Genomic DNA, 20,893 nt, shown 5'->3' with positions numbered 1-20,893 from the left:
AGAATGGGGTGGGGATGGGGGGGGACTTTAAAGAATTTGGGTTAGCAGCCCTTAAATCGCAAATCCATGATGTTTTAGGCAGCCCACTATATAGTCTTCTTGTAACTTCATCAGCTTTTATATATAGGAGGAGAGGAGAAAAATTTAAGCTTCCTCAAACAGAGTTTTAAAATTTCAAGATTCATATCTGCCTAAGGAATCTGTGGTCTTTTTCCTCCAGCAAACTACCTATGAAACAGACCTTGTGAGTCACTGATGGATGTACCATTTCAATGAGATGCTCCATCCTTTTATTCTCATGTCCAGGGGTGTGTGTGTGTATGTCTGTGTGTCTGTCTCTCATCTCTCTCATACACATATACATAACACATATATAGATAATTTATATAGATAAGAGAGAGAGCTGGCTATATAGAAAGATATATAGCTACAAAGAGATGTAAATCTGTGTGTAGCTATATCTCTATATAGATTTCTCTATATGTCCCTACATAGGCAGATGCCACTTTTTCTATCTAGAGAGACATACACAGATAGAGACAGACAGACAAGATGTGACTCTAAGCACAATGCATCCAGATAGATTGCTACATATATATAAATATATATATGTAGAAATAACTTCAGATAGATTTCAAGTCTTATCTGTAGCTACTATAGATATATACATATGCATGTTTTTTGGTTTGTTTTTTGTTGCTTGTGATGTTTGGCTTATCAAGTAGGAGGCACAGAGTTGTAGGTCTGGAATCAGATGCATGCTATGTGATCTTAAGCAAATTATTTGTCTCAGTTTCCTGTAAAATGGAAATAATGAGAGTTTTACCCCAGGGTTGTTGTGAAGACCAAATGAAATATTATTTGTAAAACACTTATAATGGAGCCTGGACCATGATAGATATTTGTTACTTTGCTTCCTTCTCTTTGTCTCCTCATCTCCACTCAAAGTTCAAGAGATATTACAGTGTCTTTCTTTTATATAATAAATTAAGTTCTGCTATATAGGAATGGATGTGTTAATACTTCAAGTATTTTTATCTTTGCTTATATAATTGTGCTTAAAGATACCAGTAAGTACATGTGAAGGTAATTAGCTAACATGGGTAGTGCAGGTTGAATGGTATTGATTGAAGAAATGTTTTACTATTTGAAGATCAATTTTGCAATTCAGATGTTGGACACTTCACAAAAAAGTCAAAAGAAAAAGAACATAACTCAGTCTGGCATGGGGGAGATGGATTTACCATACAAAGGGGTATGTGTTCTTGTGTGTATGATGTGCCTAAGGAATAGTCAATCAACAAACATTTGCTAATGTCTATGATTAATATTTAATCTTATTACACATGGTTTACATAGGGTCATACCGTTTTCAAAGGCCTTTCATGTTCCCAACAGCACTAGTCCTGTGAATAGAAGGGTCAGGTAAGAGTATCCCCATTTTAAGGAAAAGGAAAACCAAGAAAGCAAAGTGATACAATCAAGGTAAATGTTCTATTTAAGGTCAGATGACTGGGGTTCATATGTTGACTTCACAACAAACAACTCATGTGTTATAGGGCAAGTCACATTCCCTTATCTGTAAAATAAGCTAATGGATTCAACTAATTAATAATTAGTCATTTAATTAATTCAACAATTAAATACCCTTCCAGCCATTAATCTATGATCCTATGAACTTGTTCAAGCACATTCAGCTTGCAAACATCAGAAACAGACTTAGAACCCCCCAGCCAAATGCCCTTTCCTTGGTTTTAGGTTCCCTCTCTTAGAATCAACCTATTCCTAAATGAGTCTCCCAAGCATTTTACCAGACAAGTTATTCTGCTTTTATATTATGGCTATGGGGGAAAGAGAAATCTGGGTTATCTTTAGTAATGCAGTGAAAAAAAAATCAAAACATGAGAAAGTTCTATGCCAAGATTTACTCAGTGAATTGCAACTGGAGATAAAAATAGGAAATACCACATTCAGTTTAATGTTCCCAAAGAGCATACCATGAATGCTAGAATGATAATCAAAGTAAATTTTCTGATTTTTAACCCAGCCAACTTCTTAGTTCCCATTGTCCAAGAAGAGCAAGGAAGAATTAGCCTCCAAACTAAAATGATTCTCACTTCACCCCAACATACTTTTAATATGTTTTTATATAGAATGATTTTATTCCTCCTTAAAAAATAAATGAACTTTGTGAGTTAAAGTTTTAGAGCTGCTCTATTTGAGAGGTGTAAGTTAAATGCCTTAAATTCATGTTAAAACAGTGGATAATTGTAATGATTTATATTGATTGGTCTGGAGCCCAAATATTGTATTTGATGCTATTCTCTAGCAATTGTTTTGGATTATGGATACCTATTTATATGACTTTCAACCATAAAGGTCGATCATAAATGCTCCACTGTTGCATGAATGGGGTGGGGTGTCCAGATATTCTATATAACTTTGGAGGTCTTGATCCCTGAAGTCTACCAATTTGAATTGATAAGCCCATTCAGGCTTCTGCTCAATTGCTTAGAGTTGCAAGGATCACTACAAAAGAAGTGATGGGGGTAGCAATTAATTTTCATTGCAATTTTGTTTTGAAAAATAAATTACTTAGTGAAATTTAAGTAGAGTTTTTTTAAAATTTACTTTTAATCTAGGTAAGTTTCTCATATTTTCTTTGGGGATGAAGCTTCAGCATTTTTTCCATGTGTTCCTTTCCCCATAACAAAAATATTACCTTCTTTACATTGTTTTTAAATTTGCCTGGAAATAACTATCTGCCTACCTGGAAGATAGCACTTTCGTGTTAGGAGGCAGGAAAAGAGAATAGTTTTCGTTTCTTTTACTTTCAGTGATGAGTATAAAGCTGACTTTTTAAAAGAAAAAAAAATCTGGTTAAAAAGTATTTCATTCCTATTTTCCCAAAGAATTTTTAGTAATTATTTGCAGATCAAAAGGTAGAATTTTGTAAAAATTTCTGGAATCACTGTCATTGATTAAAATCTTAAGACTGACTCTCCTATGACTGTTTTTGAAAATCCTACATAATCCCATGTATAGAAAGAGCCTTGGAAGACTATATATAGGGAATCCATGACCAAGGACTATCCAAAGACTTGTAGGGATTACAAACCAGAAATGGCCCAAATGGAAGGTAGTGTGGTCCAGTGATGACAAAAGACCTCAGATCCTTTTTTTGTTTTGGAAAATAAATTACTTAGTGAGGTTAAGTAGAAGTTTTTTTAAATTTGTTTTTAATCTAGATAAGTTTCTCATTTTTCTTGATATGTCTTGATTGACCATGGTTGACAGTCTATTTTTCTGAGCCTCAGTTTTTTTTTTCAATTATAATAATGGTGTTGGACCTTACTTGCAGGTACCTTTTAGCTCAAAATCTATTAAATGCTTTACTTGTCAATTATGGAGCGTGGAGAACTTGCTTTTTAAACAAGTTGATTTTTCTCAGTTCATATGGCTTAAAATCTGTTAAAAATACATTTTCATATGTATTATGAAAGTACCTATTTTCATTCATATCACAATATATCTTACTGCTTTTGAAATAGGAAGCAAATCTGGTCAAAAACTGTCCTTGGAGCTATTCTACACCCCCTCTTGTGAATGAAGTACATTTCAGCCTGTGGACTACAACAGAAGGCTATTGGCATTGGCATCTCTGTTTTGGGCCAAAATCATTGATATCTCTGTTTTGAGTATTTGTCACTTCTTTGAATAGTTGCTTAGAGACCTTCATTTTCTCACACACACACACACACACACACACACACACACACACTCATACATACACAGAGAGAGATGCATATGTATATTTGCATATATATGCATATATATATAAATGTTTATATAAAAATATATTTGAAGTTTGTGGTTTTTGCTCTATTTCAGAAGAAGCGATTGAAGATGCCGAAGGACCCAGTGAAACAGCTGCTGACCCAGAGGAGCTCACTAAAGATCCAGAAAGTGGAGGGGATAAAGACCAAGGCAAGTGGCCAGGTAGGTTTGGCTGCCCTTGAAACCTAAATCCCATACTCTAAACTACTTAATAACAACTGAGAAAATAGATAGCTCAGAATTTGTCAAATCAATATAAAGTTAGGCTGAATTGCAACTGTTAAGTATATAAATATATGTGTGTCTGTTGCATGAATGCATTTATATAAATATATATACCTTTAGGTATGTATACATTCATATTTTTATATTAGATCACTTCTACTATTTGATTTTTCTTTATTATTACTCCTAATATTAAACAAACAGTAAAGACATTTATTCTTCCATACTATTTTACATAATTTAAAGAGACTTTGATATTAAACTTAGGATAATTGTAGTACTTTTTACCCATAAGGGCAGAGTAAAGGTTTATTGATGAAATATTTATTGAATGAATGCATCATGTCCCTACCATCTCATAATTTGAAGTGCTAGAAGCTGAGGAATTAGACTAAACCTAGGAGAGGAGACTAAAGGCTTTTCCAGGAGAATCTTGGATATCAAAGCTACATCTCTGTTCAGAGAAGAAAAGAAGCCAAAACTCAGGGAGAAGCAGTCCATTCTGAAAGAATAGTTTCTGAGGAAAGGGGGAGCAGAAGCTGATAAGTTGCTTTTAAATTTAAAAAATAAAAATAACAGTGGCAAAAGGAAATATGCTAAACCAAAAGAGAAAAAAAAAACTGTGTTTCATTTGGTCAGCCTAATTCATATTGCACACCATTGTTAATATTGTAATGCCCTAAGATTGAAAAAAAAAATCAGCTTTCTTAGCCAGTATTGGTCAGGACATTGCTTCACTTCCAGGCAGAACTATACTTAAATCATGTTCATTCTTGGGCTTCACCCTTTAAACAAGATACAGAAACTTGGAGAAGGTCCAGAAAGAACAATGAAAATGAATGAAAGCTTGGAACATACTGCCTATGAGAAAAGGCTGTAGGGATTGTGGCTATTTAACCTCGAAAAGAAAAATATGAGGGGCAGCTTAATCTGAAAGGAATATATTGTAGCTAGTCATACACCACATTTCTGTGTCTACTCTAAAGAATTAAAAAAGCTTGAAATCATAGAACAAAATTAAGTTAGGTATTATGTAACTAAAACTTTCAAGATATGATATCTGGCTAGAAGTTGGCAATGTGGAACTGGAATGCCAGAGAAAAAATGAGGCTTGGGAGTCATCTGTAGAGAGATATTTGAACCCAGGAGCATTCTTGAGATCACAGAGACAAATACTAGATCCTCCAAGGGGTAGAATTTGAATGATGATCCTGTAGAAGAAACTGGAAAAAGAGTCAAGAGAGAGCAATGTCCCGGATACTAAGGTGATGATGGAAGGACTCATTGCCAGGTCCAAAGGTTGTAGAAAGAAAGGATGAACATCAAGAAAAGGCTATTGAATTGTTCCTCCGGATCATTGATCATCATGGAAATAGTGATTGAAACAGAGTGGGATTAAAAACCAGTTTACTAGAGGTTGAACTATAACTGTCTAGAATTCAGAGTATTTTCAGAAATAGGGAAATCACTGATTCCATTCAATAAGCATTTCTTCACCTGTAGTGCTATTAAGCAAACTGCTCCTTATGTGGGGAAAGGAAAATGGAAGATGGTACATTTCAGTCCCAGGAATGATTTATGCCTAAAACATGGAGGTGGAAGACAATGGCAAATGGAGAGAACCCTAGGGTATGTAAGGAGATGGTGTGATGTATAAAACAGGATAGGAAAGGTAGATAGGAGACTAAGGAATTCTGAAAGAAACTGGATTTAAAGTTTCAAATGTGGTAGTAACTTAGTCAAACTCTTGCTGAAATAAAAGATCATGACAGGTAAGAGATGAGCAAGTGATCAGGTAGAAATGGTAAATAGATTTTTTCTAAGAGTTGAACCATGAAAGGGAAAAAAAAGAGAATAGTAACCAGGAGATGGCAAGAATCAAGTCAAGTGTTGGGTGTTTTAGGGTTTTTTTAAATTATGGAAGAAAACTGGACATTTTTATAGGCAGTGGGAAAGAAGAAAATTTATAAATGGGGGGGAAAGTTGAGGATGTGAAAATGAATGGGAATCTCTAAGAGGATGGATCAATGGAAATGGCCTCAAGAGCACAAGTTGATGAGCTTACTGTGGCATAGAAAAGGACCACCTCTGGTAGATTGAGCTCTGGGCCTGGAGTAAGAAGACATCAGCTCATATCCAAAGTTACACCATTGATCCTCATGGAAATGATTGCAATAGAGTGGGATTAAAACTACTACCTTGTATGATTCTTTTAAGGACAAAATGAAATATTTGTAAAGCACCAATTAACAGAGTATTTAAATACTGCTTCCCTTCCCTTTCTTTTTTTTTTTTTTTTTGAGACTTTTTGCAAGGCAAATGGTATTAAGTGGCTTGCCCAAGGCCACACAGCTAGGTAATTATTAAGTGTCTGAGGCCAGATTTGAATACCTGACTCCAGGGCCCGTGCTCTATCCACTGCGCCACCTAGCTGCCCCACCTTCTCTTCTTTCTAAGGCTCGAGTGGGAAATAAACTAAAACAATGATTCTCAACATCCCTGCAGACAGAATCCTGGTAGGCCTACATCTAGAGATGAGGCAGACACAAGTTAACCACATTTGTCATATACTGACCTTGAGTTGAAATGTCGTGACACATGGAACAAGACATCTGAACCATTTCACCTTTTATAAACTCTTGGGTAACCTGTTGCTCTCTGGAACTGATTGATGCCTTCCTTTAAGAAAGGTCTGGGGGCGGCTAGGTGGCGCAGTGGATAGAGCACCGGCCCTGGAGTCAGGAGTACCTGAGTTCAAATCCGACCTCAGACACTTTACCTAGCTGTGTGGCCTTGGAAAAGCCACTTAACACCATTGCCTTGCAAAAAAAAAAAAAAACCTTAATAAAAGTCTGACTAAGCTCTAATCTAATTTGTTCTGCTTCAATAGCAGCCTTGCCCCTTCCCAGATACAAATCCAAACTAGCTTTACCAGAAGAATTATAAGACAAAGCTCTCAAGGAATTGATAATTCATTGGTGGTTTGAAAATTCTTCAGAAAGGCTCAGGTTATCTTCTTTGGAGCAAGGCTGCTTGAAATCTCTTGAAAGATGCACCTGCAAGTGTGAAGTTTAGAAATAACAGTAGTAGTGACACACGGTAAATTTGATATGACTATTGGCTATCCTTTGTTCTCTCTACAAGCAAAGTTAACAGAAATCATGGAACTATACTACAGGCAAGCCAAGTGTCTGAAATGCTCTCTTTAGAGAGAAGTATCTTTCTCCATGTATAGCCATTTTCTCTGCAGACATTTCCCTACTTTATTTGCCAGTTGAGATGTAAAAATAGCTCCTTGATCTTTCCGCAGAGTAGATTTGTATATGTGAGTAGTAGATTGAGAAACCCCTGGTGTCAGTAAATGAACAACAATTATCGTAGTAATTAGCCAATCAATTATTAATTGATACAAACTACAAAACAGATAATTAAAATGATACTTTATCACCAATAACTAGGGAGCACACAGAACTGGAAAAAAATGAAAGTAAAATGATTATCTTTGTACTCTTTTAACTGTTTATTTTTTTGGGTTTTTTTTTTTTTTACTTCAGAGCCTCATGATGGACGTAATGAGGTTCATTTGAGATGAGAAAACTCGGATGGGAAAAATGATGTGGTGGTTAAAAAAAGAGAAAGGGAAAAGAATCTAACTTAATGGCATTGAGATTTGAAGTATTAATGGTTCTGTTCAGTTGTCTTGTTTGTTATTTTGATCCTGGCTTAGATTTTAGTTTGTGCTATTTCCGGAAGAAATGGCCTAAAGGGATTTTACTTTTATTAATTTTTTTAAAAGCCCTGATGCTCACCTAACAGAACAATTAGTGCAGTGGAGTGTCCCTGATTCAAATCCATGGTAGATTGCCATTAAAGAAGGTATTAATGGGCTGGAGAGATCCAGGAAATTGTTGGAGAAAAGTGTATATGTGGCATAGGCTGCTGGCAGACATGATTTCAATCAGGTTTGACATGTTTAACATAAATGTATAGAGTATAGCTCTTGCCATTTATGAATATTTCCTACAGGCATATTCCTGCCTTTGTCATTACTGAGATTGGGAAACAAAATAGGTCATGTACATTTTGTTAGAAAGCTGTTATCAGTAGGCGCCCCCACCCAGTATACAGCTGGGCATACATATCAGTGTGCCATTGTGGTGGAGTTGTAGTAATGCCCACAATATAATCTGTTAGAGAAACAAAAAAGGAAAAATCAGGATGGGCTGAAAATTAATACCATTAAATGAATCGATGAAGGCTTAGAAAGCAGCCTACTCAGTAGACTTTCCAGTAGACTGGAAATACGTATACCTGGATTCTAATGTCCCAGAAAGAGAACACAACTTCAATATCCTTATTTTTATAATAATAAGATTGAAGTAGACGTGGTCTCTTCCAACTCTCGCATTTGTAGCTTTGCCTAAAAAAGCCAAGAAATTAATTTAGTTAGTCAATGAGCATATACTGTTAAGCTGGTACTCTGTAGGTGCTGGCATAGATTTTTGACAACTGACAGCTACGTTTTTTTTGTTCCCTTCTTTCCAATGGTATTTCCCCTCCAGGATATGAATAAACTATCAGAAAGTATTCCTTATGTTTGGACCCAAAATAAACGAACTGAATTGAAAATAGCTATGGTCTCTCTGCAGTAGCATCCTTGGTACTATGGAGCTGAGAGAGGAGGGCTCACTGCAGAGACCTGGTTCTTTTATAGTCATGACCATCAATGAGGTCATATTACAGAAGGATTGGGAGAATTCAACTGACTTTAGGGATCTTTGAATCGGTGAATTTTTCACAGCCTTGTTTTGCTATAGGACCCCACCTCTTCTTTGTACCTACTTTCTCCCTTTCCTACCTGTTCCCCTCTGTACTCAAAGACATCATGCTAAATATCTGGTTTCTCCTGACCCACTTGGAGTTCACGTTTTTATAAACAAAGAAAGCTAGTTTTCTTTTTTTTTTCCATTTTCGTCTACAGTTGAGCATTGGGAGGCTTGTGTTGGCTTTCACAGGACCAACTCTTCTCCACATACCACCCCCACCCCTTTTTTTCCCCTAAGGTATTTTCTGTATAACTTGGCTGCCTTAATGTACTGCAGGCTGAAATCTATCTCACAATTAGAAAATAAATCCGTTGGATTGTTTTTCTATAAGGAAGCAAAAATAGAAGTAGGGCAGATTTCTGTACTTTTTGGAATGTCAGGCTCTCAAATGACTTGACTTTCTGAATTTACATTTTATAAACCATGATAGTAGTATGAGTAAAAAAGATATCAGGGATAAATGCCTTTCTCTTCAGCAGGGATAGCAAGGGTACTTTGTTTATCCTAATTCTCATTTTGTTGGAGCAGATGGTATCTCTATGGCAAGCAAGGAACTCAAGAGAATGTGAATGATTGGATGAGCATATATGCTAAGAACTGGGGTTACAAATTGCAAAGCAAAACAGTCCCTGTTTTTAAGGGATTGACGTTCTATTGGGGAGTGAAGGGCAAGGGGGGGTGGTACTAACAACACTTAGAGAAGAAGAGGGTTACAACAGTCAAATAAAAAAGTCCTGTGCTTTAAAGGCCGTAGTGAAAAGCGATTCTGACCAACTATGTGAAAAGCAATTTTTATCCACAACAGTGCTCAGGACTTGGGTAATGAGAACTTTTTTTCTGGGACTTCTTTAGCTCAGTTTGATGGGGAATTGGGGACTTCCATCACTGTTGAGGTGCCTTCCCCAGAAGATGGTGATGAGCATGGGGCCAGACAGATGGTCTGGGAGGTGTTGCCACTTAAGAGGACACTTGACCTTACATGGGTCCCAATTGGTCAGCAGTTGGTGGTCATGAGAAAAGCAGACTCCTTTCTTCACACTGACTGTTCCTCTCGGTGAGGGTTCTGATAATTCAAAAAATTGATGATAGCAGAATTCTGACCTAGGCCTCCTGAGGTCTTCCAGACTACCAGACAACTAGTTCACTAGGATATAATACCAATTACTTTCATAATTATATAGGTAGTGGTGATAGAATAGAATTTAAAATAACAGGTTTAATCAAATTAAAACATGTGCATTTATTAAATCACCCATCACATGCTAATCATTGTTCTAAACTGATAGCTTACAAAAATAAGGATTACAAAGAAAAGCAGAAATAGCCCCTGCTCTCAGGATTCTAACAGGGAGAAAATTTGCAAATAGCCATGTCCAAATAAGTTATATATAGAATAAATTGGAAGTGGTCTCAGAAGGAGGGCTCTGAGATTAAGGAACACCAGAAAAGATGTCCTTTAGAAAAGGAAGAATTTTAGCTGAGCCTTGAAGGAAGCCAGAGAAGCCAAGAGATGGGGAGGAGGAAGGAGGGGATTACAGGAATGAAGGGGGCAACCAGTGAATATGCATAGTCAGGAGATGCTAGACATGACTTAGTAGGCCAGTGCTACTGATGGAAGAGAATAAGGAAGAAAAACAGCAAGAGGCTGGTTAGAAAAGACTTTTTTTTTACAGGAGGGTTTTCTATTTGATCCTAGAGGTGATCAGGAACAACCCTGTGCTTTAGGAAGATGAGCCTGGAGTGGGGAGAGGCTGGAGACAAACTGGTCTTAAGGTGATTAGGGCCAGTGTTGGCAGGGGCAGTGTCAGAAGAGAGAAGGGGGCTTATTCATGACAGATGGCAAGAGTTGAAGCTATTGATCTACAAAAGAGGGGAGCTCTATGTCCAGTTTTCTTCAAAAGCTGGGACTCCATGTAGCCTCCACAGTTTTGTGTGCTTGTTATTAGCCTTCCTTTTTTGAAAAAGAGAGGAAGTATACCATCTAGAATCCTAAAGGAACCTGATTCCTATTGGTAGAAGATAAATCCACCCTCAGGAAAAAAAAATTAAATAGTCCATCCAATGTCTTTCTGAGGATATCCTAGAAATAACTCATAACTACTCAACTTTGAATCAGAATTCATTCTAAGACTTACCTTGGATTTTTTTGGCTCAGTGAACCACTTGAAAATTATGCAGAAGGATAGACTTTGGTTTCTTTGCAATCTATGAATTAGAGAATGGATAAAAAGAGATAAAACATTTCAACATCTAGGATTGTGTTTATGAAATCTCTTTGTACATAACACATCATTTTTTTGTACTTTTACAAAATATCAGGAGCAAAGGATTCTGTCCCATGTGTGTTTTTAGAAATCTAGAACAAAATAAATTATTTTAGCTTTCAGTGTTGGCAAGTTTGGGCAATATGGATAAAATTCTCAGTTGTTCATCATATGAATCCCAAACTCTGATAATTTCCTAAAGAAGACCTTTCAGGAGATGTCTGGGGAAAATGTTCCATTGATATGACCAGCCTTGCAGTGATGAACCATGAACAAAACTGGTCTGGTCCTCTGATACTGCAACTTGAGTCCCCCCTCCCCAGCTAATGATGGTATCATCAGAGTTGGTGCTCCATCATCATAGCCTTCAAGAACCTGGAGTTGCCTCTACACTCCAGTGGACTTTGGGAAAGGATTTATTTTCACTAATTCATTGACTCGTAGATTGAGAGTTGAAAAGGGAGCCTTCTAGTCCACCCTCCCTTGTTTTATAGAAGAAGAAACTTAGGGGTTATAGGATTAAGTGATTTAGCCAAAATGTAATCCAGGTAACAAAGCAGAATTTACCCATGATATCCTATACATGATTTTCAAAATTTAATAGCTACTTTAAAGATTCATCAAGTTACAGGTTTCCTCATAATAAGGCTACTTTGTGACATCTGCAGACACATGTACCATGACCTGGTCTTTAGTTTAATTGTTTCTGGAAATCTTGTGGAGCAGACTAACCTTTGTGAGTGTAACCTTTGCCCTCAGAGGACAGAGGGATGACTTTTCATTGAGTAAAGTTATCAGCAAAGTTAGGTAGCCAAAAGATTCCATTCCCTTCCTTAAATCAGGTAGAAATCATAAATGTTTGCCCTCCCTATAGAAAGACCCCCCCCACCAGGAAAACTGTTCATTGGAAGATGAGAATAATAATGATTTAGAAAGTCAAGCTGTCTTGAATTAACTTAAGTGGGGAGAGGGGGGAATATGATTTTAGTCTTCAAAACTTCCAATTTCATAAAAATTTGTGGATTAGAATTGGGATATATTCCCACCAAGGAATATGCTTATTATTTCACTTTTAGGTGAGAAAAATCTAACTTAAGCCCTTTCTAGTTCTATGCAATGTGAAAAGCCAAATCTGGCTCTCCCAACTCCTGCTGAATGAAGCATCATCTCAGCTGAGTCATCTAAGCCCCAGCCCTGCCTCCCCACCATTGGATGTGCCCACGTATTGCCAGATTGCCTTCTAATATAAGATGACTACAGGAAGGAATAGTTCATGATATTTAATTTGCATATTAAAGCTAATCAAGTAGCTCCAGTCTTAAGACTTCTCATGGATAAATGGTCACAGGATATGAACTCACAGTTCTCAAAAGAAGAATGGCAAACTGTTAACAGCCAAAGGACACATTGTTCCAAATCATGAATTATAGGAAAAATGCAAATCAAAACATCTCTTTGGTTTCACTGCACACCTAACAAATTGACAGAAATAAAAGACAGGAATTGTCAATCTCTGAGAGGATGTGAAAAGACTAATACCCTAATATACCATCAATGGAGTTATGATAAAATAGCAACTAAAATGCCCATACCTTTAATGCAGAGATCCACATGCTAGACATATACCTCAAGGAGGATGTGGACCAAAATATTTATACCAACATTTTTTGCAGGAGCAAAGAACTAGGCATAATGCTGGATCTCCATCAACTGGGGGAATGTCTGAACAAATTGTCATACATGGTTATAATGGAATATTTACTGAACTGTAAGAAACAATAAGTTTAATGAATAGAAAGAAGCCAGGGAAAATGTCTATGAATTGTTGCAAAGCAAACAGAACCAAGAAAACAAGATAACAATGACTTCAGTAGGACAGATGGAAAAAATAGCAAACAAAATAAAAAACAAAACTCTGAATGTTTTGAAATGATGATCAAGCTTAGTCTCAAAAAAGAGAGAAGGCAGTGTACTATTCCTTGCTTTTCAAAGATCTGTGTATGTGGAATATTGAATATAATGTCAGACTTGAGTTTATTGTTTAGTTGTGGTGAGATTTTTTTTCTTTGTTATGGTGAGTGACTCTCTAGGAGAGGGATATAGAAAAATGATATAAATCTGTACAGATTTCAGTTTGTTATAGTTATCAGCAGTATTAAAATAGTAACAAGTCCAAGTTTGCAACAAAAAAGAGGGGGGGATCATGCATATAGCTAATCTACAATAAAAATCTTCACTATTGTTTCATTTTTGAAATCATGGTCCTTTGAACAGAAGGAAACATAGATTTCATTTTTTAAAAAATCATAATAACCACAAGAGAATAGCTTCAAAAGAACATTTAAATAATGTGGTCATATTAAATTCTGACCATATCAAGAGTTAACTACAAAGTTCCTGTGAAAGAAATACTTTCAAAATGATTTGATGATATGATTTTTTAAAAAATGTGTTTCCAATAAAGTATCTTTTGCAAATGGGGAAAAAAAGTTTTAAAAATTATACTTTTATGGGGCTGGCTAGGTGGCACAGTGGATAGAGAACTGGCCCTGGAGTCAGGAGTACCTGAGTTCAAATCCAGCCTCAGACACTTAATAATTACCTAGCTGTGTGGCCTTAAGCAAGCCACTTAACCCCATTGCCTTGCAAAAACCTAAAAAAAAAATTATACTTTTATGGAGGGGGGCCTTTAAAATGGACTCTTTTTTTTTTTACTTTTTGTTAAAGGGTAGAAAAGAGGAATGTGATATATTGAGATTCTAGAATTGGAGAGCCTCAAAATTTACAACAGCTTTCCATTTGAGATAGTGAAATTTTGATACCAGGTTGAGCCAGTCTTAATTTAGGGTTGTTCCATTTCCAGTGTTGAACTTAAGTATCTTATGCCTATTTAAAACTAACTCTTATAGAAGACAGTGCTGAAATATAATAATGAACCAAAGTACTGTCTTGGCCTAAAAAAAGGCAGGAAGAGCTTCTTGGAGATACCTGGAAGATCCTGTTCCTGCTCCTTTGACTTGTATAAAGCTAGTAAATTCATGTGGAATTATGAGTAGTGTAATGGTATTACTAATATAGAAATGATTATACAATTATTTTTTTACTTCCAAAGTATTATCTATTATCCTCTTGTGGGTTGGAGGTGGAAAATCAGAATGTTTATGCTCTCTTTAGTTATAGAGTAATTTTTAAAAGTAACAGTTGAAGCATAATAAAAGACCCCTTATGCCATATTATCCTGAGTTCCTCTTAGGATAAAACTGGAAAGACTGGAAACAGATCACAAAATTCAGCAAACATCTATAAATATTTTTATATAAAACTTCCCTATCAGTGACAGTAGGCTTACTGTATTTGACTGTACTATCACAGTACCCTGATGAGCTAGAAAAGGTACTGAAGAAAAGAGATGGAAGAATGGCTAACCCAGACTTATTATTACATAGAGGAGCTCCATATTGAAGGACACAATTTTGAGGGTTATGGTCAAAGTATCTGAAACAAAGAAAGGAAAAACTATATCTTTCTTGAGAATTAACCTACAAAAGTGACTGAAAACATTCCTCACAACTAATATATCCCCATATATCTGCTTTCCACAGCTAAACAACGTTTTGTTTTGCTTTTTAATGAGGGAACTCAACTCATCCGGGATGAAGGTTTGACAAAACAACAGATAGGCTTTCACAAATGATATTCTACAGTTTAGTCCAACTATATATATATATACAGAGGTGGGGAGTGGGAGTGTGGGAAGTAGATGAAGAATGCCTTTTATCTATACCACAAAATTCATTTGAATGAATGTTCTATGGAGCTGGTCCATTAGTACTGAATCTGGATACATATTGAGAATGGAGAATGATTAGGAGAAGAGTAGGCTGGACTGACTTGGAGGAATTGTTCCTAGTTTTAATGATGATGTTTTTCTACTTCCCCCTTCTGAAATAAAGGCCCATTTTAAAATAATAGTCTTTTTCCAACGATGCTGAATGGAGGCATCTTCAAAGAATTAGAGTTGTGGGTCATTCAAAGGATAGGAGAAAAGGAAATGATAAGTGTGAGTGGCCAGTTGCAACGTAAAAATTATGTAAAAAGAGCAGTAGAAATGGAATGTTTGAGCAGCTGGAGCTTTGGAAAGATGATATTTGTAGCCATGTAACAGAGAAATTAGAAGCTGAGACCAGTGAGGAAGCCATCATGGTAGCTCAAGTAAGAGGACATGATGATATGAAGTAGAAAGGATATTGACTTGGGAATGAGTAAGGAAGCAAGTGTGAGATGTTGGATGATCCTATGAAGCATTTTAGTGTTGATGAGGCAAGTCCCATAGGCCAAATGAACACAATGGAGTCTTCATGTTTGAAAGAAGTATCAAAATGTGGCAAGTCTTCAAAGAGATGATAGCACAAGATTATCTTGTCTTCTGAGAACCCCACATGCGGGCCAAGAGGCAAAAATTAGAAAACATGGAACAATGGATAGGTTTAAGATTGGAAGAGGAGTACAAGGATATATGTTGTCCCCTTAGTAATTTAAATCATATGCAGAGTAAATCGTGCTATATGCCAGACTAGATGAATCAAAAGCCAGAATTAAGATTGCCAGAAGAAATATCAACTATCTCCACTATGTAGATGGTATGTTATGGCAGAAAATGAAGAATTAAGAAGCCTTTTGCTGAGGAAGAAAGAGAAAAGTGAATGTAAAAGCTGGCTTGAAGTTTAATATCAAATAATAGCAACTGGTCCCATCACTTCTGGCAAAGAGAACAAGAAGAAATGGAAGCAGTGTCAGATTTTATATTCTCAAGCTCAAAGATCACTGTGGAGGGTGACTGCAGCCATGAAATTAAAAGACACTTGTTCCTTGGAAGGAAAACTAAGGCAAATCTGAATAGCATACTAAAAAGCAGAGACATTACATTGCCAAGAAAAGTCCATTATAGTCAAAGCTATGGTTTTTCCAGTAGTTATGTATGGCTGTGAGAATCGGACTGTAAGGAAAAGCTGAGTGCCACAGAATTCACACTTTTGAATTAGGGTGCTGAAGAAGACTTTTGATAGTCTCTTGGACAACATGGAAATCAAATCAATCAATCAATAAAGATACTGAAGTCAATAATTAATATATTGAAGTTGAAGCTTAAATACTTTGGTCACATAATGAGAAGATGAAATTCTTTGGAAAAGCCCCTGATGTTGGGAAAGATTGAAGGCAAAAGGAAGAAGGGGTGGCATAGAATGAGATGGATAGATAGCATGATGGAAACAATAAACATAAACTTGAGCAGACTTGGGAGACATAGTGGAGGATAGAAAGGCCTGCTATATTATGGTTCATGAGATCAAGAAGAGTCAAATACGACAACATGAAGTAGTGACAAGGAGATTACAAAGCCAACATATAAAGGTATGCATTTCTCTATACTTTTTAAAGGACATCCATAAAGGAGTGTTTAGAGAATCATTAGCACAAAGCACTGGATTTGGATTTACTATCATTGATGAAAATCTCAGCATCCACTTTAATTCTACAGACCAGACCATTGAATTCTTTTCCTAAAATGTCCTTGAACCTGCAGCTGGCAGTCACTTGAGTCATAGGATTCTGATAGCCTTTAATGCAGAAGGTTTTTTAATCAGACACAACAGAAACTAAGAAACAGACCCTCTATCATCACAGCTTGAGCCATTGAATGGTGGGGTTCCAACTTTATTCCCCTAGTTTGAGGACCAGCCCTCTTATTCATGGAAGTTCCATGGTTTTTCTTTGAAATGTCTGATTAGACTAAGGGAACATTTAAAAATCTGTTACTTGATTGGAACATTCATATTTAAAAAACAGATTTGGTAACAAATCAGGCTCCTAATTTTTTAAATCTGTTCTTCACCAAAAAGAAAAAGATTTTAACCTGTCTCTTTACTTTTCAGAAGTTTCTCTATGGGTGCATTTAGGAGAAAAGTGTAGACCTGACCTTTTGGACTAAAATCACAATCAAATGCTAGTGATGAATGATGTCAAGAGCAACTTGACTTCAGATGACATTTTTTTTTAAAATGGTGACTGCTGAGGATAGGAAGTCAAAACCATTATCTTTACAGTAATAGAGACAACTATCCTCAGAAAATTCTGAATTTCTGCTGAACCACTCAGGATAGAAGAATGAGGTATATAAAAATTCAAGCATGAAAGGAACAAATATTGGAGGAAATATAACAAAATTAAATGGCGTTTTCAGTTCCTCTGATGATTCAATGTGTATACATAATACTTTAGGGGAAAATTACCCCAACCTTTTAATGTTGGAAAATAGGGGTGGATGGGTGTGTGTGTGTGTGTGTGTGTGTGTGTGTGTGTGTGTGTGTGTTCATTCCCTTAATCAATGGAGATAGATCAAACTCTGCTGTAAATTTCTGGAGCAGGTGGCAAGCTGGTTTACGGAATACAGGGAGATGAGAACCTCTGGCTTACGGAAAGTAGCATGAATTAATAATCATTTAATTGGCTCCTCCATTATGCTGCTGGTTGGAAGATGGAAGTTTAGACAGAGGGGCTGTCAGTGGTACTTTAGCTAAAAGAGGCTGATGGTTCAGAAGTGGGGAGTGGGGGTGGCTGCTACTGCCTTTGGCCTCTGCACAAGGATCAAATGTCAGTCGGCTTTATCAGACCCTGCTGGGTGCTTACTTTGGGGCTACAGATAGGAAAAGTGTCAGCATTTTTTTGAGTACCACCTCCACATGGTAAACACTAATGAGGAGGAAATGTCTAGAAGAAACTTCCCAGCAACATAGAGATGAGAAATAAAAGAACTTTTCCTTTGGATTGACCAGTTGAAGGACCATTCCCATTGGCCAGAGTCTTAGAAGAGAGCACTGAGGGTGTCAAATGAGGCAGAAATGCATTTTGTTCATCACAAATGGACAACTTTGACAAAGCCATGGTTTCTCAAGAGAAAGACGGTTTTAACCAATCTAAGAGTGGCTGAAATCTGGGAGTGAAATTTTCATTTCACTTCTGATTTCATTTTCAAAATCCTTTATTATGGAGACCACACTGCCCAGATTATCTGCTCTCTGGCCTCCTACCTCCAGGTCTGGGTTAAGGATAATAGAGTACCATTTTTGATGTCAGATAATTTGAGTGATAGGATCCTCTTTTGGTCGTCTAGGTGACTAAACACACGGCTGAGATTTTCTATATTTTAGTGTAAAACCTCATTGATCCGATTTAAAAATTTGTGATAATGAAAATTCAGACATTCTCTTTGCTTTACATATCCTTCCTAGTATAACTGATCCAAGTAAATAAATTTGGGGGTAATTTGGGGGTAAAAAAAGAAAAAGGGTCAAATGGTTGAGAACTCTTTTAAGCTGATTCAAACGCATTAAATGTGGTTTATTCATCAAATCAGAACATTCCTCCCCATCAAGATATCTCACATTCATGTAGGACTTTGCAACTCTGAAGGCTTTCTTTATATATATATATATAGATAGATAGATATAGATATAGATATACACATACATATATATGTGTATATATATATAGAGAGAGAGAGAGAGATAGATGAGAGACAGACACAGACACAGACACAGACACTGACTGATTCTTAAAATTATTTTGAAGCAAAATTATTTTGCTTAGGATGTGAAGGAAGTTAAGAGAAATGATAAAGAATCCTAACCTTTGCTATGTAACTTTCAGTCAACATTTAGTGTCAAAAAGGTCAGTATAGTCTTTCATCATTAGCTTCATTGGCCAGATTATTACTGTTAAAAGACTGACTGGATTAACTTGGGGGGAGGAAGAGAATGATTGCTTTGATTAAAAAAAAAAAATCAATGAAAACCTATTTTGAATTTACAAACATACAGTTAACAATACTTTCCATTGCTACCTCAACTTGTACATCCATAGCTTCTTACAGAAGGTCAACAAAATCCTTTCTCTTCAAAAAAAAAATCCTAAAGCACACAAAAACACAACTAAAATAAAACCTAGGTTCTGGCTGTTAATATGAACAGAGATCTGTAACACAAAATCATGATGGCGTTCCAAGGGTGTTTGATGAAGAATTTCATTGGGTCATGATATTCTGTTTACCTAATACCACTGCAATGGAAATTCTTTTCTAGAATGCATGAGTTCATGTGACTCCCAACCATATTTTTTATAACACATCTATTGAATAAAGACAAGACTATTTTAAATGAGAGTAATGACCAAATCTACTAAATGCAACCATTGTACCCTCAAAGATTTCTCTCTAGATTTTTTTTTAATGGTCAGTTATTATTTGTGACTTTTTTGTGTCAAATAGAAACCAAATGTGGAATAGCTTGTCACCAAAATGTTCATTCTCCATGCATCTTTTTTCTTTTGTATTAATTGTGGTGTTAAAAATGACAAGTCATTTATAGATCCAGAAAGTGAATATTCTGTATTGCCCACCCCTGGAGCTCAAAATGAAGTTTAGAAATGTCTCAACAAGATTAAAAGAGACAAGTATACTGTCACTTTGTCTCTTCTCCCATTTACCAGTTCAGTTGACAGTCATTTAAATCCAAATGGGTACAAATAGAGACTGAAAAGATTGAAATTTTAGTTGATATTGTAATCCTGTGTCTTCTGAAGTTCAAGAAAGAGTAAGCTTGAGTAAATCCCAGACCATCCCATTTCCCCTAAAAAAAAACAAAACATCCACTATGCCCAATGGGCAGCGTCCCCCTCGATTTGAGCTCGCTCTGACCTGATGACTCATTTCCTGATTGAGATTGACATTTTAATGTCTGAGGTCATCCTGGGGAGGGGACTGTGTCAGCTGTAGTTAACCTAACTATTGGAACCACTCCTCTATGATTACCCAGGGACCAGCAAAAAGACTTGAACTTGGGATTTAACAGGGATCCTGTGTCCGTGGGAGCTTTTTTGACTTTTAACTGATGACAGATATGAGTAGCCGTTGCCACCGACCACTAGAAGAACCCCTGTCTTGAACAGTTTTTTAGTTTTCCTTAAGGAAAAAAAACCCAGGGGTGGCTAGGTGGCGATAAAGCACTGACCCTGGAGTCAGGAGGACCTGGGTTCAAATCCGATCTCAGACACTTAATAATTACCTAATTGTGTGGCCTTGGGCAAGCCACTTAACCCCATTTGCCTTGTAAAAAAACAACAACCAAAAAAAACCACAAAAGCATTTCCCCTAGTGGGCATGTTTTACATTGTAGCAGTGTGATTGTATTAGTGAGGAAGGAAAGAGTTTAATTATCAAGGAGAAAAAAAGTCTACACATGAAATCCTTAGCATCCTCCCACAAAAGTTAAGGAATCCCACGCAAGTTTGAGTTTGGGAGTGGGAGGGGGAAAAGTTAAATGCTCCCTTTTCTGTAACTTTGTTACAGTATATGCAGTTTTGAAGTGGAGGGGAGGCTGTGTAGAGAAGAAAGTTGTTAGATAGACTTTCTTTTTTTAGTTCTACAAAGAAAAACTAATAAATTGGGTGATCTCTACCTTAGTTCTAGTACCCCTTCATTTAGAAGGTTGAGGATGCATCAGAGAAAACAGAAGGCAGACTCAGTGGACTGGGTCATAACAGCGGGGAGTGTTATCGGTCAGATAAAGTGTCAAGAACATAAGGTGGAGGGGAATGATCCAATAAAGTGGGAATTGATTCAAAATTCCCATGTTGTCTTTTCTGTGGAAAAATGTAACAGGTCTTTGCCACATTCTGAGACCTAAA

At 36.5% G+C, this 20,893-nt stretch overlaps 1 protein-coding gene and 1 long non-coding RNA gene across 5 annotated transcripts in view; one reads left to right on the top strand and one right to left on the bottom strand.

Annotated features, from left to right (window-relative positions):
- The window catches only part of ZFHX3 (zinc finger homeobox 3), a 304,460-nt gene that overhangs the window by 241,641 nt on the left and 41,926 nt on the right, over nucleotides 1–20,893 (top strand). For all 3 annotated transcript variants that reach the window (XM_074200227.1, XM_074200222.1, XM_074200233.1), the window contains one exon: nucleotides 3,892–3,999. In XM_074200227.1, the coding sequence (XP_074056328.1) occupies nucleotides 3,892–3,999 (108 nt within the window). The remainder of the gene's footprint in view (nucleotides 1–3,891; nucleotides 4,000–20,893) is intronic.
- Nucleotides 7,593–19,216, bottom strand: LOC141497564 (uncharacterized). 2 transcript variants are annotated; one of them, XR_012471360.1, is made up of 4 exons: nucleotides 19,053–19,216; nucleotides 11,024–11,093; nucleotides 8,374–8,482; nucleotides 7,593–8,249 (listed from the first exon to the last, which is right to left on the bottom strand). It is a non-coding gene; the product is annotated as an uncharacterized LOC141497564 (long non-coding RNA). The 2 variants fall into 2 exon arrangements; XR_012471359.1 differs by having other exon boundaries at nucleotides 7,593–8,482.

Source organism: Macrotis lagotis, chromosome 1, assembly GCF_037893015.1.
Source record: "Macrotis lagotis isolate mMagLag1 chromosome 1, bilby.v1.9.chrom.fasta, whole genome shotgun sequence".
NCBI lineage: Eukaryota > Metazoa > Chordata > Mammalia > Peramelemorphia > Peramelidae > Macrotis > Macrotis lagotis.
This window is presented reverse-complemented; position numbering and strand designations above follow the sequence as displayed.